General features: G+C 44.5%; 2 protein-coding genes across 2 annotated transcripts; both read left to right on the top strand.

Annotated features, from left to right (window-relative positions):
* Positions 1-12,272: 12,272 nt before the first annotated feature.
* Positions 12,273-17,719, top strand: LOC311113026 (prostaglandin reductase 1-like). Its single transcript, XM_084156149.1, has 10 exons — positions 12,273-12,400; positions 13,002-13,126; positions 13,280-13,325; positions 13,541-13,600; positions 14,594-14,761; positions 15,428-15,584; positions 15,744-15,860; positions 16,285-16,390; positions 16,918-17,036; positions 17,399-17,719. Exons 2-10 carry the CDS (start codon positions 13,021-13,023, stop codon positions 17,507-17,509), a joined length of 990 nt encoding a protein of 329 aa, XP_084012275.1. The 5' UTR covers positions 12,273-12,400; positions 13,002-13,020; the 3' UTR covers positions 17,510-17,719.
* Positions 17,720-18,827: 1,108 nt separating this feature from the next.
* LOC311112833 (thioredoxin-like) lies at positions 18,828-23,132 on the top strand. Its single transcript, XM_084155967.1, has 5 exons — positions 18,828-18,926; positions 19,959-20,063; positions 21,081-21,146; positions 22,398-22,463; positions 22,687-23,132. The coding sequence occupies exons 1-5, from the start codon at positions 18,903-18,905 to the stop codon at positions 22,750-22,752; spliced, it is 327 nt and encodes a 108-aa protein (XP_084012093.1). The 5' UTR covers positions 18,828-18,902; the 3' UTR covers positions 22,753-23,132.
* The last annotated feature ends 61 nt before the right edge of the window (positions 23,133-23,193 follow it).

The raw sequence follows: 23,193 nt of genomic DNA on the forward strand, positions 1-23,193 counted from the left end.
TATGCTGCACAGAAGTTAACACACTTGAATAATGCAACACGGCATGTAGAAATGTTGAACCAGCTAATTACTGTTCGCAAATTAAGGTCCATTAACTACAGACTAGAACACTACAATGCAAGATGATACCAGTAGCTTCCAGCTTTCTAGGCTAACATGCTGACCACACTGCTCGCGAGTGTCTGCGTAGCCAGGCACTAAAATAGAACTTGTTTCTATTTGTGACGCTTGACGCTCTTCAAGTCCTGCCTCTCCCATCTCCTCATTGGTTTTTAGGAGCATATACGCACGTGGGTGATTGAAAGTTGAAATGAGGTCTACTCTCCAGTCGGTAGTGGTAATGCAACATAAAGTTGGTTGCCAACCTCCATATAAAGTACAAAGAAGAAGAAGCCAGAAGGAGGAGAGATTATTAGAAACTAACTTGGTTTGACCTTTTATCTGTGGATTAATTGTCAGAGTAGAGGACCTTGTGCATTTCAGGTAAAATAACAACCCAATGTTTATATCCCAGGACAAATTAGCTAGCTAAATTTCCATGCATAAATGTTTTATGCTTTTCGAACTGTCCCCAAATTAATATAGTTGGTTCAGTTCACTTTGATATTTCAACCTGCGTGTACTGATCGCGTCTGGTGTGGGTTGACAAAATAAACATTTGCGCGATGGCACGTGCGCCCGGTGTAGTCAGCATGTTACTTTCCTTGCTAGCTTACAGCTGAAGCTCAATTCACTACCCAATTACCTTGTTTGTGATAACATGCTAAGTAAAATATTGCTGATTTCAAAGCTGATTGACACCAAAAACGTTATTCATTCACTTAGTCTCCTCCGCCTCACGTCTCTTCCAGTCAAGATCATCTTTGCTCGAGCCTCAAACTTACCACTGTGTGAATGATGTCATAGGTCTTAAAAGAGACAGGCACACTTACAGTGGCTTGCGAAAGTATTCACCCCCCTTGGCATTTTTCCTATTTTCTTGCCTTACAACCTGGAATTAAAATTAGATTTTTGGGGGGTTTGTATAATTTGATTTACACAACATGCCTACCACTTTGAAGATGCAAAATATTTTTTCTTGTGAAACAAACAACAAATAAGACAGAACTTGAGTGTGCATAACTATTCACCCCTCCAAAGTCTATACTTTGTAGAGCCACCTTTTGTAGCAATTACAGCTGCTAGTCTCTTGGGGTATGTCTCTATAAGCTTGGCACATCTAGCCACTGGGATTTTTGCCCATTCTTCAAGGCAAAACTGCTCCAGCTCCTTCAAGTTGGATTGGTTCCGCTGGTGTACAGCAATCTTTAAGTCATACCACAAATTCTCAATTTGATTGAGGTCTGGGCTTTGACAAGGCCATTCCAAGACATTTAAATGTTTCCCCTTAAACTACTCGAGTGTTGCTTTAGCAGTATGCTTAGGTTCATTGTCCTGCTGGAAGGTGAACCTCCGTTCCAGTCTCAAATCTCTGGAAGACTGAAACAGGTTTCCCTCAAGAATTTTCCTGTATTTAGCGCCATCCATCAATTCTGACCAGTTTCCCAGTCCCTGCCGATGAAAAACATCCCCACAGGGATGGTGTTCTCGGCGTGATGAGAGGTGTTGGGTTTGCGCCAGACATAGCGTATTCCTTGATGGCCAAATAGTTCAATTTTAGTCTCATCTGACCAGAGTACCTTCTTCCATATGTTTGGGGAGTCTCCCACATGCCTTTTGGTGAACACCAAACGTGTTTGCTTATTGTTTTCTTTAAGCAATGTCTTTTTTTCTGGACACTCTTCCGTAAAGAACCAGCTCTGTGGAGTGTATGGCTTAAAGTGGTCCTATGGATCAGATACTCCAATCTCCGCTGTGGCGCTTTCCAGCTCCTTCAGGGTTATCTTTGGTCTCTTTGTTGCGTCTCTGATTAATGCCCTCCTTGCCTGGTCCGTGAGTTTTGGTGGGCGGCCCTCTCTTGGCAGGTTTGTTGTGGTGCTATATTCTTTCCATTTTTTTATAATGGGTTTAATGGTGCTCCGTGGGATGTTCAAAGTTTCTGATATTTTTTTATAACCCAACCCTGATCTGTACTTCTCCACAACTTTGTCCCTGACCTGTTTGGAGAGCTCCTTGGTCTTCATGGTGCCCCTTGCTTAGTGGTGTTGCAGACTCTGGGGCCTTTCAGAACAGGTGTATATATGCTGAGATCATGTGACAGATCACGTGACACTTAAATAAAAGTCCACCTGTGTGCAATCTAACTAATTATGTGACTTCTGAAGGTAATTGGTTGCACCAGATCTTATTTAGGGGCTTCATAGCAAAGGGGGTGAATACATATGCACGCACCACTTTTCCGTTATTTTTGTTTTAGAATTTTTGGAAACAACTTATTTTTTTCATTTCACTTCACCAATTTGGACTATTTTGTGTATGTCCATTACATTAAATCCAAATAAAAATCAATTTGAATTACAGGTTGTAATGCAACAAAATAGGAAAAACGCCAAGGGGGATTAATAATTTTGCAAGGCACTGTATACAAGAGATTGCTTCTTCTATGCAAATGTTGTTGAACAGTACAATAAATTAAGTCCCAAATGGAAGGGAAACAAATTGTTTTTCATCTGTAGCCTCATGAAAACAAGCTCAATAACTCAATGCATGCACACACTCCTATTGAATATGTATTCACCTGTATTGTGAACAGGTCATCTTGATTTACCTAGTTTATCAATAGACTAGAGATTTACCATTTAAATAAATGATTACCATTATGTTATGTAGTTAGATATTTTTTTTACCAAAGTCAAATTGATTGTATGATTGTATAATTGATTCATACATTCAAAAATAAAACATGTAAAATGTAATGATATTGAACTCAAAAGATCTGTCTGGATCAAGTGCCTTTGATCCAGTGACTTTGGCAATACACCTTTTTTTGCTCTCGTATCGTTTTGGTATCGAGTATTGTTATACTAAACCTGGTATCGGTACCGAAGTCAAAATCCAGGTACCGTGACAATACTAACACAAGCAAGACAACAACAGACATTCTAACAACACATTTAAAAGGGTCTGCATTAGGGCTGTCCCCGACTAAAAAAAGATATTGGTCGACCAAGAGTCTTCTGTTCTTTCGACCAATTGATTGGTCAATTTTAAAACGTGTATTTTTCTATATATTGACACATCCTATGTGTTTTAATCAAATCAACTCCATGCACTGAGCTTGTCTGATGGTTTAAGCGAACTGTTTGATGAAATAATTAAGACACAAATAACTAGAGGGAGTCTGACCGCAATTGATTTGATTGTGCCACCTGGCTCAGACTTGCTGCGCTGTTTAAAAAAAATTAACGACAGCGAGTGACTGTGTGACTAGGACCCGTTGTCTCGCTCTCTTCCCTGCTGAAGCGACCACCACAGAACATCAGTGTGTATAGCGCTGTCCATGTTTCCGAAGCTGAAACATAATTACAGCCATTTCTGACTGAAAAGTTCTGTTACCGAAATCCCTAATTTGTTTCGGAAAAACATTCCCTATTCCCTCAACCCGTGCTCTCTTTACATGACATGTATGTGTCGGATGCACTTGACCAATAGGGCCTGACCTATAGCATATCATAATCACATCAATAAATTGGATATAACAAACTCTGAACACCATAACACGTGACAGCAAAATGGATGCAGAGGACGTGACAAATAAACTTGAAGCGGGGAAATATTTACTGGTTGTGTAGGAGGTAAAGGGGAACTTGGATGTGTGGAATAATTTTGACTAGTTGTGGAAAATACTGGAGATGAAGAAAAATAAGGTATGGAGCTAAACAGGTACTGTTAGATTACAATGTAATTTATCAGACCGTTTGGAACAATGTAAACACTAAATACAGCGTACCAGAGAGTATTTTCTTGTAAAGCCTTTATTACAGCAAAGACTAAAAACATTCACATTCATTCCTGAATGCAATTTCCGAAATGGAACGGGTTAGGCCTAATTATTGTTTAAGCTAATTATTCAAAAATGGTATACAAATGAAATTGTTCCTTTCAAGACAAGCCTATTTCCTGTGGAGAAGATGGTTCCTGAAATGAGAGGTATACTCTCAGTCTTAGCGATTGATAATGTTAAATCTAAAGGACCAATAAGTTGTCAGGATCAGAGCTTCTCCGCCCTGATGATCGTGTCGGTCAGTCAAAATTATCCATCGTTCATTGGTTAGGTAGGTCACGTTCATTAGGAGGCGTGGATTTGAAACAAATCACAACAACGGCTAGTTACTTTGCGCATACAACGGCATTATTGAGTTGAGCATTGAAGAAATGTTTAACCAAATATAGTTTGTTTGTAAACTATATATCTCGGGTGACACTGAAACGATTAGTTACCGGAGTGTAACTCCAGTTCTATGAGTGGAGCGGAGCCCCATAGGGGAGCTCTGCTCCTAGTGGTTTACCCTCTGCCCTAAGGCAGCAACAGCCTGAAGCAAAATTATGCACACACCTGCAGCCAATGGGAGCACAGGTGTCCCTATAAGAGGGGACGCTTCCCCTCAATCAGCCTCCCGAGATATTATCTTCAGCGAGACTAGAGAGGGTCGGCAGGGCCTTAAGTCCTATGGGGCTCCGCTCCACTCATAGAACTGGAGTTACACTCCGGTAACTAATCGTTCTATATCGTGGAGCTCCGCCCCATAGGGGAGCTCTGCTCCTAGTGGTTTAAGGCGGAGCGTAGCGCTCCAAAATGTACTCCCTGCCGAGCCTAACACTTCCCATTAAAAAATGAAAAGGTCAAGCCTAGCAATGGCCGCAACCAATTCCCGCAGTACTGCAACTAAAAACCCCTCCGGGCGTCACAATATACCGCGTCATCGGTTAAAGACCCGCCCCACCTAGTTCAATGGCAATGCCAATGACTAGTGGGCAGATCACCAGAATAGAAGCTACACTAATCTGTACTAGCAGATAGATGTGCCTCAATATCCTATGAAAACACTACCGACCACTAATGGAATGACACCAAGTGTCATTCTACATTATGTACACAGTAGACCACCTCACTCACTCAATGGAATCCCAGAGATTAGTAGGCAGGAACAAAATATAAGTCATACTAAACTGAACACTCAGATAGATGACCTCACATTCTGTCAATTCAATACATGTCTCTACTATACTGACCCTGTCAGTCAAGAGACATGCCACAAGATATGCTTTCCATCCAAAGCGGACCTGATAGAAACCTGTGTCCATCGTCCTGCTTTTCTCTCTTCTAGCTCAAGATTCCCCTTCAGCTATGCTGAGTACAATCGAGCCAGAGAGATAGAAAGCCTATCTATCAAAAAACATGTTTTCCTAACCAAAGCGGACCTGATGGGAACCTGCCCATAGTCCTGCTTTATCCTCTCTTCCTGGCTCAAAATCCCCTTTCAGCTTTGCTGAGTACAGACCGAGCCAAAGAGTTAGAAAACATATCTGTCCAGAATATGTCTTCCTAACCAAAGCGGACCTGATGAACACCCATGTCCACAGTCCTGCTTTTTTCCTCTCTTTCTTGCTCAAGATCTCCTTTCAGCCACGCTGAGTACAGATCGAGCCAAAGAGTTAGAAGGCATATCTCATAGATAGAAACAGAATATGGCTTCCTGACCAAAGCGGACCTGATGGACACCCATGTCCACAGTCCTGCTTTTTTCCCTCTCTTTCTTGCTCAAGATCTCCCTTCAGCCACGCTGAGTACAGATCGAGCCAAAGAGTTAGAAGACATATCTAATAGATAGAAACGGATAAAAGGAGACGGTGTCGACCATGACGCTGCTCTACAAATATCCTCTACCCCTGTTCCTCTGAAGAGGGCAGTAGAAGCTGCTACTCCACGAGTGGAGTGAGCTCTGATACCCTGAGGCAGTTGTCGCCCCGCTGCCTCGTAAGCTGTCTCAATACCTTCACAAAGCCAATGAGACAATCGCTGTTTTGAAAGTGGTCTACCTAATGCAGCCGCACCGTGACACACAAACAGCTGAGGCGATGACCTAATCGCTGCTGTGCGCTCAACGTAACACGCCAAAGCGCGCACTGGGCACAGACAATGAAGCTTTTCCTCACTCCTCTCCCCATGAGGAGGGGGAGAAAAAGCCCACAACTCCACGGTCTGTGATCTATATGCACTGTTAATAACCTTCAGCACAAACGCCGGGTTAAGACTTAACACCGCTCTGCTCAGATCGCCATTAATGGTAAGGCAGTCGGGTCTCGTCGACAGGGCACACAAATCACTGACACGCTTAGCGGTAGTCAAGGCGAGCAACAGCGCCGTCTTGATAGACAGCATCTTGAGGGGTATTTGATTCAATGGCTCGAACAGCGACTTACATAGCGCTTCGAGTACCAAGGCCAAATCCCACTGGGGCAGCGTGGCTCTAGGCATTGGCCTAAGCCGCCGCGTTCCCAATAAGAAACGTTTCACTAAAGGATGGCTGAACACGTTCGTTCCGCCAAACCCCTCATGACCAGCTGAAATTGCCGCTGCAAACACTTTAATGGTGGAGGGCGATTTCTGCTTATCAAACATAAACTGCAGAAAAGAGAGCACACTCTCAACCTGACAGTTCATGGGGTCCACACCTTGTGTGTCACACCATCGTGAAAAAACGTTCCATCTGCTGGTATACATCCTAGAAGTGGAACCGGCTCGTGCACCTTGTATGGTTCTGATCACTGCATCAGATAACCCAAGGCGCCTCAACCTGTCCCATTCAGGAACCAAGCCTTCAGTGGTTGGCCGATTATGGGCCACTGCCCTATCGAGCCTCCCGCCTGGGTCAACGCGTCCCGTCGATGTGGAATTGGCCAAGGTGGCGCAATCAACATCTGACTCATCTCCGCAAACCACGGAGCCCCCGGGCGATCGGGCACTATCAGTATCACTGACAGCCCCTCTGACCTCACCCTGGCTAGCAGTGGGAGAATGCAAGACAGCGGAGGGAATGCATACAGGAGAACTTTCGGCCATGGGTAGTGCGCGAATGCGTCTCTTCCCAGTGGTGGCTCATCCTGTTCCCTCAGAGAAAACCATAGGGGACATTGCGCGTTCACGTGTGACGCGAACAGATCCACCTCGGCTCTCCCGAACTGTTCCCAAATTTGGAGAACAATGTCCGGATGCAGACACCACTCGTCGTCTCGAGGACCCCCTCTTGACATGAGGTCTGCTCCTACGTTCAAGTAGCCCGGAATGTGTGCTGCTCTCAACGAGCGAAGGTGCTTGTGAGCCCACAGCCACAATTCCTCTGCCGCCCTGTGGAGGGCAGGTGACCTAACCCCTCCCTGGCGATTTATGTGAGCTACTGTGGTCCGGTTGTCTGACCAGACCAGCACATCGCGACCCCGAAGGGTAGGCGCGAAGTGGGTCAGAACCAGTCGAACCGTTTCCAACTCCAAGAGGTTTATGTGACGACCTGATTGAGGCCATGCACCTCCTATCGCTTGAGTCTGACATGTCCCTCCCCATCCAGTCAGAGAAGCATCTGTAAATACTGGAATGTAGGATGACACCTTGCCCATCGGGACTCCGTGCGTGAGAACGCTCGGATTCCTCCAATAGTCCAGGTCTGCTCTTAGCGAGAGAGGAACCACCACCAACCGATGACGTTGACGCACTGGGTCTAGTCTTAGTTGGGCGAACCATCGCTGTATTCTGCGCATGTGCAGAAGTCCCAGCGGGACCACAGAGTGGGCTGACGACATGAGACCAAAAAGTGACATGATCGACAGCGCCGTCACTGTGTGATTCGGACGACACTTCCTCAGGGCTAGCAACAATGCTACCCTTCGAGGGTCCGAAATTCGAGCCCTCATCATTACAGTGTCTAGCTGTAGCCCCAGGTAGACAATCTGATGACTGGGCCAGGGTGCGCTCTTTTTCCAATTCACAGCGAACCCCAGACGTGTGAGATGAGTCACTGTCTGTGTTGTGTGAGTGAACGCCAGCTCTGCTGACGGGGCGAGAACCAGCAGGTCGTCTAGGTAGGCTAATAGCCTTATCCCTTGACGACGCAGCGGCTCCAATGCCGCCTCCACACATTTGGAAAACGTTCGAGGTGCCAGGGCGTACCCGAATGGCATCCTCGTGAACTCGTACGCCACCCCTTGAAAGGTGAACCGCAGAAACTTCCTGTGACACGATTGTATCGGCACATGGAAGTACGCGTCCTTTAGGTCTATGTACAAAAGTCTCCTTTCTGGACACATTCCAGTAGACGTTTTGTCGTCAGCATTCGGAAGGGTCGTTTGGTTATGCTCTCGTTGAGAGTGCGTAAATCCAAAATCGGCCTCACTCCCCCCGTCTTTTTGGGCACTAGGAAATAAGGCGAATATAGCCCTTTGTTCCTTTGCTCCCGGGGAACTACTGTGACCGCCTCCTTCGCCAAAAGTTCCGTAATCTCTGACATCAGAGCGGCCACTTTGTCCGGCGTTTTCATCACCGTCTCCACCACTCCCCTGAACGGGGGTGGGGTTCGATGGAATTGGAGGGCATAACCCTTCTGCAACGTCTGTTCTAGCCAGCGTGAGAGGGTACAGCTTCGTTGCCACTGCCAGCAATGCAGAGAAAGCGGGCACGCACGAAGCTGTGGTGCATCCAGTAGGAAGGACCTGTATTCCTCTATGGCCCTCGCCGCCGCTATTCCCCAGCACTGGGTTGGTGGAATAGCCCAAGGCGGGCCCCCCTCGAAAGGGAGAGGAAACATCAGCTCGTTCTGAGAGAATCGGAGGCCTTGATACGTCAGTTACGTCTGTAACTCTAGTATTCCGGCCCTCCGTGAACGCAGCACGGTTTTGAGCTGCACTGACTGAGGTATTAACCTGAGACAGAGCGCCCTCCCCGGATAGCAATTGCGTCATCATGTCATTGTCTGACTGAGACTGCTGCTTGCCATGAGATCCGTCCACTGCAGTACTCAACAGAGTTTGGAAAGTGTGGTCTCTAACTGGTACCACAAGGTGGCGCCACAATACCTCTTTTTTACTGGTCTCATGCGGCTGCTCAACAGCACACTCTATGTGTGGTGAGCTGCACTCAGAGTAGTGGGCATTGTTACGTTCTGAATTAACCGGGGGCGCCCATACATTGGTTACACCTGTAACTCTAGTATTCCGGCCCTCCGTGAACATCGCACGGGTCTGAACTGCGCTGGCTGAGGCGTTAGCCTGAAGCAAGGCGTCATTCCCAGTTAGCGGCTGCGTCTTCATGTCATATTTAGACTGAGACAGCTGCCTGCTATGTGAGACCTTTACTACAGAGCTCCTAGGAGTCTGTAGTAAAATATCTTTATTAGGTGAGCTAAGGCTACGCCTTGCTACCTTTTTCTCCTTCCTCTCCTGAGTGTATTCAACTACGCACCCTTGGTGGGTTGAGCTACACTCAGGATGGTGAGAGAAATTCATAGGACGTGAAGTACTCTGCAATGTGTCATGGAAGACAGGCCCTTTTGTGACAATGTCAGTGAGAGCCAGCTCTTTATTCACACAACAACAATAAACATTTCCCTCCATGCCCTGAACAGTAGGGTGGGGGGGAACAGTGGGCTCTGTCGCGTCTTGCGCCGAGCAGTCATCCGTCCTCTCCCCCTCGTCCCGTCATTGACGCCGTCGTTTCTGGCTGACCTTCTGGTGTTACCAGGACGGTTTTGTGACGACCTCTCTCGCCGGCGGAATCGTCGCCACCACCGTCGTCGCTGGAGGGGCCGAGCCCGCTCGCCTGCTGTCGGTGGTAGGCGCCTGTCGCCTGGCCCGTCGCCTCCCTGTAGTTCTACTGGGGGCGTTGGAGGTTGACGGGTTAGGTGAGGCCCTGCTAAACTTGCCTGCCAATGGCAGGTGTTTAGCCAGGTGCTTTCTCTCCTCGTCCTGCTTACCAAAGCGTTCCGTCGCCTCCTTAACGGCGACCCCAAAGAGGCCCTCGCTAGAGACGGGAGCGTTTAGTAGCGAGGCTCTGTCCGTCTCCTTCATGGCTGTCATTGACAGCCAGAGGTGACGTTCCATGACCACCGAGGTGGCCATGGACCGGCCTGCGCATATCGCTGACGCCTGTGTCAAATGAAGAATAGCGCCAGAAATCCTGGACGCCTCTTCAATCTCCTCGCTGGTCAACTCAGACCTACCCGTTGTTAGACGGGATAGGGAGGCCGCGAGGAGGGCAATGTTGTTAGCCGCTGACACAGCCTGGGCTCCCAGCGTAAAAGACTTCTCAGCCAGCTGTGCTGTGAGTCTGTCTTTTTGTGCTGGCAAGGTGGCTTTCTTGGAGGCCGCCCAGGGACTCGAACCCGGCACTAGATACGCCGCCATGGCGCTCTCGAGCCTAGGGATTCCCTTAGCAGCCCACTCACGTCCAGCCACTCTCGTGAATGGGGTGTACACCTTGGCCGGCGAACGCGCCGCCAGGGGTGTATCCCACGAGCCCTCGACATATTTCCCGAGGGAAGGCATAGCAGGAGCCATCGGCTCAGCTGCCTTCCTCGGTCTAGAGTAGGGGCCGCCCTCCATCATGTCGACCTCCACAGGGGGGGGAGCAGGGGGCAGCGCTATCTCTAGTCGGTTGGCGGCTCTCTCAATGAGTTCGGGGAAGTCCGAACGCAGAGAGGCCGCTGCCAAGGACAGGGCTGCTGACGTAACAGAGCCCGTGTCGTCATCGCACAAGGAGCCTTCAGATCTCACACTCCCCATAGGGAAGGGGGTCTTGAAGGTTGGTGCAAGAGGGTCGGATTGTTCCATTGGAACATCCATTCTGCGTCTCTCTCCTTGTCCTCCCCTGAGTCAGCACTGTCCGTCGACGCCTCTGAAGCAGAGGCGAGAAGAGACAGTACATCCTCTAGGGGGATATCCTCCCTAAAAAACGCCCAACGCTGCTTCCTCTCCTTCATAGGAAGGAGGGCGCAGGAGGCGCAATTAGGGGGATTGCCGGTCCCTTCCTTGGCATGCTGCGGCCCCAAACACACGAAACAAAGGTTGTGGGGGTCCGCAGATGCCATGGAGGAGCATCGGCACTGAGCCCTGAAAAGGGCTTTTGGGGGTGGATCATTTCCTGCCGTGCTCATTTTAGAAGACGTCGATGGCTGGCTCATCGACGGCGATTTCTTCCTGAGTCTTCTTACTTCTTGGCTTCTTCAGTCTAGTCGTCCAGTCGCTGAAGATAATGGGAGGCTGATTGAGGGGAAGCGTCCCCTCTTATAGGGACACCTGTGCTCCCATTGGCTGCAGGTGTGTGCATAATTTTGCTTCAGGCTGTTGCTGCCTTAGGGCAGAGGGTAAACCACTAGGAGCAGAGCTCCCCTATGGGGCGGAGCTCCACGATATATAGAACTGTCAGTGTCCTCAACTTTACAGCCTAGTAAGAACAGAAGTTGTTTCACATAAGCTAGCTACTGTTAGTTCGCTGGCCACATCCTAACGACTGATATCTGTGAAGTGAATAACTACATCAATTCTGATGTTATTTTTAGTATTATGATATCTTACCAAGTCATTTAGACGAAGAAATCAGCTTGTCGAACTTGTTTTTCAACTGTTTATCTGGTCAGAGAAGGTAGGAAGCGGCTACTCGAGCGAAAATGCGCGCGCTCGCATCCATCTTGGGGTTATTGGCGAACTACACGCAAAAGGTGTATTTTCACCACCAACTGGACAGGGGTGAAACAATTCACTAAAATATAATAATAATAATAATAATATGCCATTTAGCAGACGCTTTTATCCAAAGCGACTTACAGTCATGTGTGCATAAATTTTTACATATGGGTGGTCCCGGGGATCGAACCCACTACCCTAAAGAAAAGTTAATAACACCACGTGGAAGAGAAATGTAACATTCATCCACATAAACTACGAAAGATAATATATATATATATATATATATATATATATATATATATATATATATATATATATATATATATATATATATATATATTATTCAGTCATTCGAAACCTCAAACCCCCTGTTCAGGCTATGGGGCCTGATATGGTGGGACCACACGAGTCAGTAATCCATGTAGCACCTCAAATGTTAATCTGATGTTAATCCCAGAAATAGTTAAACTGCAGAAATGTCATTATAATATTTATTGATTTATTTTTCAATTTGCGCAGTGCCGTAACCACCATTGCTTTAAAAGCGACAGTCGCGCTCTCATCCAAAATCAGTGCACCCTCTCAACATTACGTACCACCGCACGCGATACGTACCACCGCACGCGATGGGGATCCGCTAACAAACTTTTTCAGCCAATGAGAAAGTAGTGGAGCCTACCCTGCCCACGCTCTTTGCATCCTTTCTTGATACGTTTTGATTTTATTTCATTCTGCATGGAGAACAGTGACCTATAAGTTTGCATTTGTTTATAATAATTTATTCGAGGTGAGTTTTGCTGGACAAGGTATGACGTTCAAACGCATTGATAGAGAGAAATGCTTAGATCTTTTCATCACCAGTTGTGGTGGTGGTCGGGCTTGCACGGCATTCATTTGGCAACAATACACAGCACTCTGCTAGGTTCTTTTAAGTCCTTTATCTAGCTAAGCTAGTGTGGTGGGTTGAATGTGAATTTTGCTATTCTAAATAGCAGCCTAATGTAGGCTACTACAGTACTGTAAACCAATGCATGCTTGTTTTTGCTGGCAACACACTCTTTACTGCACAGACTGTTGTGGTCATGTATACCAGCTGATCAACAGTCTTTGAATAACATGCATCCTTTGATGAAGTACTGTAGTTTCTCGTCATCCTGTTATGATAGAAGCATCTGGGTGTTAAAAATGTATCTCTATTGCATTTCTAGCTTTTGTTTATTTTATATCTCAACCTACAGTTCGCGCTAGTTTAGAGCTAGCTATTAGTATGCATGACATGTTGCTAAATTTAGGATGCAAAAGTAGAAAAGGTTCCAAGATGATCTTGAGCTCAGAGGTATCTTTAGGTGTATTGAAAGCAAGTAAGTAAATCTTATATTATTTCACAGTTGTCCAAAGCAAAGAGCCATGGTTCAATCCAAGACCTGGGTCCTTGCCCGTCACTTTGAAGGCTTCCCGAAGAACAGCAACTTTGAGCTGAAGCTGGAGCAGCTGCCAGAGCCTAAAGATGGAGGTAACAAACTAACAACTGTGGAGATGAGCTCATCACATTGACTTAGATCATCTGGACCAGTACTTGCACTGAGTACAAGATTCCTGTACCTGACTGAAGCCAATATGAGTGAAGCCATACATTTGAATGTTGTTGTTGTTTTGTCTGTTTCAGAGGTGCTTCTCGAGGCACTGTTTCTCAGTGTGGATCCATACATGAGGTAGGGGAGAAAAGTCTGAAAGAAAAAAGGGACAGGGTTGGATTCCCCTAACATTTGCCATTTAGGTCATGTCTCATGTGATGTCTATAAGGAATATGATATGTTATTATTCACGAAGTTCACTGAACAGCTTTTACTTTGCTAATCCACAGTTCTTCAGTAGATTTCAGTACAGAAAACATCTCATCTGATTGTTCTTCTGTGGTTGTTTCCAGACCGTTCAGCCGACTGCGTATGAAGGAGGGGGGAGTAATGATCGGAACTCAAGTGGCCAAGTAAGAAAAATAAACGAAGCTGCATCCAAATGGCACCCTATTGCCTACATAGTGCACTAGTGGGCCCTGGTCAAAAGCAGTGCACTATGTAGGGAATACGTTGCCATTTGGGATGCAGACCCAAGTTAACTGCCTTTCATCTACCATGATGGGACATGCCTGCCATTTACTGGAAGAGAATGGGTCCTGCACCTGTTATTCATTTCTAAGGCAGTAGATTATCATTCGTGACTGCAGTTGTAAGAGAACAAATTGAATGCACTTGGCAGTGTGTTCAGAGGTTCCGAAGTTCCGTTCCTGCCACAAGTGAATGGTTCAATGTGTTTTCACAGACAAAGTTTGTTATTCAGCGTGAGTCTGTCTGGATAAATACACAGAACCTAATGACTCTTCCCTGCATTCATTCTCTCCCCAGGGCTTTTTAAATGATTTTACTGAGTTTAATTGCTTGAATACTGTCATTAAAGTGACTGTACTGGGACCCCCTGTATATAGACTCCCTACTGTTATTTTATTTTACTGCTGCTCTTTAATTATTTTGTAATTGTTAATTTTTGTACCTATCTATTTCTTTACTTAACACTTATTTTTCTTAAAACTGCATTGTTGGTTAAAGGCTTGTAAGTAAGCATTTCATTGTAATATCTACACCTGTTGTATTCGCCGCATGTGGCAAATCAAATTTGATTTGATTTGAAGTATCTTTGTGAATGTGTGCAGATTTTCTGGGAATTCCCAAAGGCTTCCATTGACATTTCATATGTATTCAATTTAGCCTTAAGATAAACAATTTAGCAACCACTGAGGGTGGTTCTCATAGTCCCAGATTAATTATTCTCAGTGACTAGAACAAATTTCAATGGGAGATTCTTCATTGAGCGTTCTTTACGGTCTGTCTTCTGACATAGGCTTGTTATCAACACTCTCTTTAACTATGATCAACTACCCTCGTTAATTCAGTTTGTTTATTTGTTTGTGCGTGTGGTTTTCTAGGGTGATCCAGAGCAACAACTCAGCCTTCCCAATTGGGTGCCATGTGGTTGGTAGATGCGGCTGGAGGACCCACACTGTATCTGATGGGACAGGCCTGGCACGCCTTCTGTCTGACTGGCCACAGGAGGTCCCCATGTCCCTGGCTCTGGGGGCCATCGGCATGCCTGGGTAATGAATGGGGGACTTCTATTTTTGGGTAAAAGTCTCTGAAATCCCGGACCGAGGGCAACAGCACTCGTACAGTATGTCAGAACATTGTTAATGTGGGAGGCAACCCGTCTGCCTAGGGAGAATAGTAAAAAAAACAAGAGTCACTATGGCGTGAATCACCACTAGCCACAAAGTGTAAAACATTTATGTTTTCAGGCCAGAAGAAGCGCCGTAGTCTTGCCTGGGTAAGGAGAGATGCTAACAGTTACTTCTACCAGCTAATTGTTGGAGGGAGTGTGGGAGAATGTGCAGCACAGCTGTTTCATGACAGATTAAATGTTGACCTCAAGTCTGCCAGGAAAAGCAGCGGTATGTTTTTCTTTGAGTTTGATAAAACAAAGATTTGGGCAACAGATGTCTCCGGTCACCATCTATGTTCCTGTTCAGCTTTTCCACTGAACTCTTTAAACAGTTTGAATGAGTCACAATTCAGATGAACATGCATCTGATGCTAGTGCTTGTGTTTTTAAGTATTTAAAAATGACTGTATTCAATGGCCGTCATTGTAAATAAGAATTTGTTCTTAACTGACTTGCCTAATTAAATAAAGGTTAAATATATATTTTTTAAAATAATAATAAAAAAAAAAGTGTTATATTCTATTCCCTTGTACTCTGACTGCAGGTTAACAGCCCTGTACGGTCTGGAGGAGGTGCTGGGTCTGCAGGCTGGAGACACCCTCCTGGTGAACGCTGCAGCTGGGGCCGTGGGCTCCACTGTGGGCCAGATCGCTAAGATCAAGGGCTGCAGGGTGGTTGGCTCCACCGGGTCTGACGCCAAGGTAAGAATGAAAAAGGGAAAATGCAGTGGTCATAATCTTTCTTTGCCTTTATCCTTTGATTAAAAAAGGGGGCAGCACTTGATGAAATTAAACTGTTTAATTTAATTTTCCTTAACTTTTTGGTTAATTAATTGTATTTTTCTATTTTCCTACTCCAAGGTGGCCTTCCTCAAGGAGCTGGGCTTCGATGAGGCCTTCAACTATAAAACAGTCAGCTCTCTGGAGGAGGCCCTGAAGACTGCCTCGCCTGACGGATACCACTGCTTCTTTGAGAACGTAGGTTATATAGTAATTATAAAGTATTTGGTTGTAGTAAAGTATTTATATAAAGTGTTATTAAGTAGTTATATAAAAATACTGATACTTGTAATATTGTTAGATATTTTAATTTATTTACATTTTAGCAGACGCTCTTATCCAGAGCGACTTACAGGAGCAAGGGGCACATCGACAGATTTTTCACCTAGTCGGCTCGGGGATTAGAAGCAGCGACCTTTCGGTTACTGGCACAACGCTCTTAACCACTAAGCTACCTGCCGCCCTCAATGGCTGCTACTTTTTAGTTATAAAGTAGTAGTTCACTCTGGTTTTAATATCATTAGACAGATCTACAGTGTCGGACACTGTCAGTGTTTGGTAATGGATATTTCATCCTAACATATTTACCTGGATATAACTGACATTTTCCACGTTTTCATAGGTGGGAGGCCCTTTCTCCAGTGTGGCCATCCCTCAGATGAAGGAGTTTGGAAGGATAGCCTTGTGCGGGGGCATCTCAACGTACAATGACACCACTCCACAAACAGGTCTGCTCTCGCACGTTTTTCTTACAGAGATGCACATTTAAAGAACCCATTTAAATATACACGATTCTACATTGCATAACTCTCTCATTTGTGTTACCTTTATATGCTGCGAGTGTTGAGCTTGTGCGCTGACTGTGCTCATTTCAGTATTCCACTAGAGGGCGCCATTAGCCAGTATTACACTCAGACTGCTCACCAGCTGAATGTTTTTCACGTATTTCATTCAGTGGAGGCTGGGCTGGTGGGGGGAGCTAAAGGAGGACAGGCTCATTGAAATGTCTGGAATATAATAAATGGAACTGTATCAAACATATGAAACCACATCTTTGACTCTGTTCCATTTATGCCATTACAATGAGCCCATCATCCTATAGGTCCCCCCACCAGCCTCCTCTGGTTTCATTGCATCAAAATGAATTAAGAAACATATTGGATCTCTGTTTTCCTCTGCCTATATGACACAATCTCTATAATCTCTTTCCTCATCTTGCTTTTCCTTTCACTTTCTCTCTCTCTCTCTCGGACAGGCCCCTACCCCCACCTGAGCATGATCTTTAAGCAGCTGAAGATGGAGGGCTTCCTGGTGGGCAGGTGGGAGCATAAGAACCAAGAGGCTCTGAAGAGACTGATGGCCTGGAAGAGGGAGGCAAGTACAGTACTGGGGATAAAAACTAGCCTGAAACCCAGACCTGTTTTGTGCTAACATTACAGTCCTTGTGCTCAGACATGTTTGGCATATGACATGGAATACACAGAGTGGAACGTTAGCACAAACAGACTGGTACCCAGGGTACATCAAAACTGTAGGAAGTTCAGAACCATGATAATGCTGTATTGGGTAACAATTTCGAACACCATGTTTTACATATTGTGTATATGTGTGTTAGCTGTACACCCTGTTATTCTAGTGAGCCTTCATCTCATTTCGAGCGATTTCATATTTACAATATGAAATGTCTGTGACTGTCAGAGATTATAGACCTGTTAATGTTATGTTTTTATCCACAGGGGAAACTGCAGTGTCGTGAGCATGTCACTGAAGGCTTTGAGAACATGCCTGCTGCCTTTATGGGAATGCTGCAGGGAGAAAACATTGGAAAAGCAATTGTTAAAGTTTAGGTGGCTTCAATGGATACTCTATCACCCATAGAATTAGAATTCAAGGAACATTCCCATAGGAAAGCCACACTATAACCATGACATTTTATTCTGGAATTATTTTTCTGTAGTGCATTCCTAGCACAACCTTATTATACATTCACATCATAGTCCATCCTTGAATCCAAATGTTTACTTTGTATGAAGTATTAAAGTATTTTTATGGCTTTTGATGTCTGACTTTATTTTACTCACAAATCAGATTCAAATGAATTGATAGTGTTTCGTAGACGACCAAGTAGTAATTTAGTAATGGCAAGATGTGCATCACCACACTGTACAACAGAGTAGGTTCTTCTGTCTTATTGCAGGCTCTAAAAATAACTCTGCTCATAATTAATGCTTCTCATCTCCTTGTAAGCGGGAAGAAAGGGCTTTGATTATTAGGCACCAAATGGCAGTAAAAAGGACTAAAACAGGGAGGGACTACCTGGAATTGTCCAATAAGAAACACTCCTTGTTTGTTTGAATGTGACCCAGGGCTTTGAAGCTCCTGTGTTCCTACTCTGTCATTGTGAGTGGATCCAAAACAATAGTGTAAGGTCGATCACCTCTAAGCTGCCTAGAACATCCCATTGTTTGATCTGAATGAGACATCGTTATTTTTAGGTACTGATTTGAATTTCAGTAGAGCTCAGGTGACAAGATGTTCGTTTCTGTAATGAGACAAACCTCATGGTGAGAGCCTATCATGTTCATAACCATGGATCACCATGAGGAAGGAAGGAAGGAATGATTCATACCAATAATGTCATCTGGTGGGAATATTACAATGTATTTGATTCATTCAGATCACTGGTGCATCATACCACAGAATAGATTACTTTCACATTTGATTTGAATGTTCAGCGCAATTACTTTCCCAGCTCCAATGCTATTGGACACTGCTTCTTGACTCACCGGTTCTCTCAACCAATCCCCTGCTGGTAGTAAACCAGGAACTGTCAAGTCACGGTGATTTGTGGAATAAACTATTGTACATGTTGCCTACACAATATGCAGCATTCATAAAGTCAAACCAATTTTGATCCCTTTTGATTAATTTCAGGAAATACTATGTTGTTCAAGTATTCCATGCATTTGAATGACCCAAGTAATTTGCAGTCTTGATAAATAGCCTAATCTACACATAAAATATGAAAATGTATCATTTGCATTGCAAGAAGCAGGCGCTACAATGTTGCTATTATCATCCGGATCAAGCAGTCGGCTCGTGGATGGCCCAAGAGGGGCAGGGCTTATGAGCGGCTTTTATAAACCCCGCGGCGTCACACACTTCACCTAGAAAGCCGCTTGCTGTCACAGGAGTTTACAGGATTGTGTTGTAACAGACCGCCAATAAACCACCATCAACATGATTCTCGAAATTGAAGATAAGGTAATATAGCTCTTTTGATTGATCATCCAATTCAGCTTGGGGGTTTATAAATAAAGCGTTTATAACGTTCAATTCGAACGTTCACGCCGCTGCGCCTGTCATCGAATGTTCATTCCTAATTTGCAGCTGACTAGCTAGGCTCATCTGGACTAGGGAAACGTTTTCAATCACCTCTAACTTGTTGGCTAAATAACTACATGCCCAGTTAAAGTGTTCTATTTAGCTATTTAATGTGTACATTGTTCCAGATAACCTTGACTTTGTGTTGATGTGTTGCATCATCGTGGTTGCAACGTTTTAAGTGTTGAGCAGATGGAGTCTGTCCCAGGCAATGATGTTAATAAACCCTGGATTGCTATTATGTATTGGCCATTAAGAAGTTCCTCCATAGGAATTCATGGAATTCTACAGTATTTAAATTAAATGTTTCAAGGACAAAATTACATGTGTTAAGTATTGTTGTTGTAGTGGGGACAATAGCATTAGTAATCTCAAAGCATACTTTAAGGAATATCTTTTAATATATTTTTTTTATTTGTATGTTTAGTTCAGGTTATCATTTTAAAGTATGCATTTAGGTGTCTGTAATATAATAAATGTGGCAAAAACAAATGTAGACATTAATAAATGCATTTCTATAGCTTCCAAAATATATTTTACAACGGTGAGGGAGGGCCAAGCTGGAGGCACGGTGGTTTCAACACAGCGCCCCTTCTTAGTCATCTAGTGTATATATAAATTATTGGTCCCAGGCAGTATGGGTTGTGTTGTGTGTAACGTTAGTCTACCAATCGAAGTCCTGTTCCAGCCTCAAACAGGTTAAGGTTGGTGCTAAGCAAGGTCCTATAAACCACTATTATGTTCATATTAACAAATAAAGTATTATATTTTTATGATGCCAGACATTGTTGATGGCCAATAACCTATTCTATATTTGTCATTCTCATTGTGGATGGACAATAATGTATTCTATTGTTCTGTAGGATGCCTTCCTCACAGTTTATTAATGAAGTATTCTCTACTGTTCTGTAGGATGCCTTCCTCAGTGCCCTGAAGGAGGCAGGAGACAAGCTGGTGGTAGTAGACTTCACAGCCTCTTGGTGCGGCCCCTGCAAGAACATCGCACCCTTCTTCAAAGTGAGTGGTCCAACACTCAATATCTCTAGCTTAGTAGCTTAGCTGTATCATTACACACGCAGGAAAATTCTTCCGATTAGGTTCTGAATGCATGTTCTAGGGCCTGCCTGGATTCATAAAGCGTCTTAGACTTGGAGTGCTGATCTAGGATCAGTTCTCCCTTTTAGATCATAATCAATATGAGTACAAGGACAGGGTGGATCTGATAGTAGATCAGCTCTCCCACTGAGACGCTTTATGAATACAGGCCCAGCTGTGCCTAGTCTAGTTAAGATTCACCCTGGTAGCTGTCAGATGGTCTCCTGTGAGAGGCCTCATGTAAAGTGGGGAGTCTGAAGGGGTTGGTCTGAGCCAGAGATATTATGGAGGAAAAAAACCTGAGTGCATCCCAAATGCCACCCCATTCCCTACATAGCATACTACTTTTGTCCATGGCTCTGGTAAAAAGTAGTGCCCTATAAAGGGAATAGGGAGGCATTTGGGACGTAGCCCGTCTTCGACTGAGCCCTGTTGTGGTGGCTGTGTCGTCTTGGCGACCATCGGGGAAGCCTCCTCTAGGACTTGGCACCTTGCACTTATCAAGTGAAGGGCCCTTAATATAGACTGTAAACAGAATGCTAATGAACAATGCTGAGATGATCAATCATAAGCCCACTGAGGCAGAGCAGGGTTGTGTAAAGTAGGGCCTTGCCGTAAAAAAACGTTTTCAAACGGAAAGCTGGGGGCAATACTCGTATTACATAGCATTCTAGTGGAGATGATGTGAATCAAAACCAATGGTGTTTGTCCTCCATCAATACCCCTTGTATGGTATGTCTCTATCTATAAGGACAGTACTGGGTCAATAATAGACTGGTGGATACATGAGCTGCTGTGCTCAGATTAGTGTTGCAAAATTCCCAAGGTTTCCAGTAATCCTGTTTGGAGGATTCTGGAATTCCTGCTTATACCCCCCCCCCATTGGGGCTGTTTTGCTGACATTTGACCTTTAACCTGTGCTCTCTGCTCCTCCTACAGGGGCTGTCGGAAAAACCAGAGAACAAGAACGTGGTATTCCTCAAGGTGGACGTGGACGAGGCAGCGGTGAGTCACACAGCCGTGTGTGTGTGTGTATGTTCCACAAACATTGAACAATTGTTAATTGTTTTTCTCATTGAAAGTGCTTGGGCATTATGTACTGAATGTTGACGTGATGTAGTGGGACGGTTATCAGATTCTCTGTGAATTAGTACACAGTCCAGTTGGTGTATTTGAATACAGATATCCCTTTGTAGAGATAGATGACTCGCCTCAAATGTATGTAGATCTATTGGGAAACCCCACGAGGCGATCTCTTGAAGTACAAGAGTTGAGAGAATTCTTCGGTTAGGAAAGCAGGGTCAGTAGAAGAGATGGCCTCGTGGGGTTCAGGTGAAAGGTTACTGTCCAATTGTGTGACGTTGTTGCATTGAGCTGGGGTTGCTGTGGCTACGGGAAGTGGCTTTGCGTTGGGTATTTGTTTACAGTCCAAACACTGGTTGAACACCTCAGTCAGTCATTATCTCAGCTGTCTGTGTTGAGTCATATATTGTATGAAATCATATAGCCTACTGTGTGTGTGGGGCCGGGTTTCCACAGAGGTGGGGTTTTCCAAGACCTACTCTTCTGCTTTGCCCTTGTATATTATTACAGCAGGCTTGAGGCATTTTGCCCAGTCAGTTAGGCAGGACAGGTTTGTCCTAACAAAGGCCTTCCTTACTGGGTGTTACTCAACCACATGGATGTGATTTTTATAGAGGGAGCTTGTTTCTTTACACTACTACTGTACATTTTTAGCATGGCTCCTAATACCCATGGAAAAATAGTTTTAAAAACGCATAACAGGGATTTGAGAGGAATGGGAGATAGAGGACTACAGCAGTGCTGAGGCAGAGGGCTCGTAGTGAGGACAACTGGCTACTATTCTGAACTTTGTGTGGTGAGCTTTCTGGTACCCAGAGCTACGGAGGCATCACCCAAGTGGGTGCTACACAGAGTGGAAGAGGAGAAGTCCAGTGTCTATAAGAGTCAGGCTGGTTCCCAGACTTGCCCTCTACAAGATCATCAGCAGACTCCATCATCTAGCATCCTCTAACCAGCTCTCTCCACTTAAGACATGAACTGACTTCTCCATCTTCGGAGGATGCAGCTTTCAAAGACTTGGTCTCTATTGGTTGACCTGTCATGATATATTGCTTGTTTTGTTTTAGGCTCTTGAAGCGCTTTGAGATTCTATGAAAAGCGCTATAGAAATGTAATTTAATATTATAAGGGTCTGAGTTTTAATCACCATTCACTCTGCCTCTCCTTCTGTAGGATGTGGCCCAACACTGTGACATCAAATGCATGCCAACGTTCCATTTCTACAAGAATGAGAAAAAAGTGGGTCTTTTCTTGTAATGAATCTTTTCCTTTTCATGAATAATAATAAAAGGGGGTAACTCCATTTTAATTGATGGTCTCTTTAATTGATTTACCTCTCGGGCCAAATACGGTATTATATTTAGTATAAAAGGTGGCTATACTGCTATACTAGCCTATGTTTTTCACCATTATTGTAGTACGTTGAAAGTGATCTTAGAATTCCTTGTGGTGTCGTTCCCAGGTGGATGATTTCTCCGGGTCCAACGAAGTCAAACTGGAGGAGAAGGTCAACACTCTGAGGTCATGAGGAAGAGGCTGACACACCCACGCATCTGTACTGACTCTGTACAAACACCACCAACAACTGTCTATAGACCTAACTCCCTCTTGAAGGAATAATTCCACTATATTCCAATTCCCTCTCAAAGGAAAGATTCCACCATATGTACAACAAAACATTCAGTTTTAATTCAAACATTTTATTTTTATTAAATGTTAAGACCAAACCATGCCTCTAAATCCTTCAGTGTATTAGTCGTTCTTATTCAGGTCAGGAGTTTATCTCCGTTTTTAAAAAGGACCATATTATTTTAGACGTGTTTTTATATATTAGAGCTATGCTGTTTGGATTTTGACTGTATTCTGTTTTCAAGAAGGTGGATTCAATAAATTAAGATGAATGCTGAAGTCTGGTATGAGTTCCCTAAATCTTTTTTGGGATGAGTTAACTTACTAGGGTTGCACTTCT

Source organism: Coregonus lavaretus (assembly GCF_964263955.1).
Source record: "Coregonus lavaretus genome assembly, chromosome: 39".
Taxonomy (NCBI): domain Eukaryota; kingdom Metazoa; phylum Chordata; class Actinopteri; order Salmoniformes; family Salmonidae; genus Coregonus; species Coregonus lavaretus.

What these genes read in the sequence shown, in the direction of transcription:
- LOC311113026 (XM_084156149.1), top strand. Translation starts at nt 13,021, where the DNA reads ATGGTTCAATCCAAGACCTGGGTCCTTGCCCGTCACTTTGAAGGCTTC. An exon ending in ATCGGAACTCAAGTGGCCAA is followed by an intron (nt 13,601 to 14,593) that starts GTAAGAAAAATA and finishes GTGGTTTTCTAG; the next exon opens with GGTGATCCAGAGCAACAACT. An exon ending in GGGGCCATCGGCATGCCTGG is followed by an intron (nt 14,762 to 15,427) that starts GTAATGAATGGG and finishes CTCTGACTGCAG; the next exon opens with GTTAACAGCCCTGTACGGTC.
- LOC311112833 (XM_084155967.1), top strand. Translation starts at nt 18,903, where the DNA reads ATGATTCTCGAAATTGAAGATAAG. An exon ending in ACATCGCACCCTTCTTCAAA is followed by an intron (nt 20,064 to 21,080) that starts GTGAGTGGTCCA and finishes CTCCTCCTACAG; the next exon opens with GGGCTGTCGGAAAAACCAGA. An exon ending in TGGACGTGGACGAGGCAGCG is followed by an intron (nt 21,147 to 22,397) that starts GTGAGTCACACA and finishes CTCCTTCTGTAG; the next exon opens with GATGTGGCCCAACACTGTGA.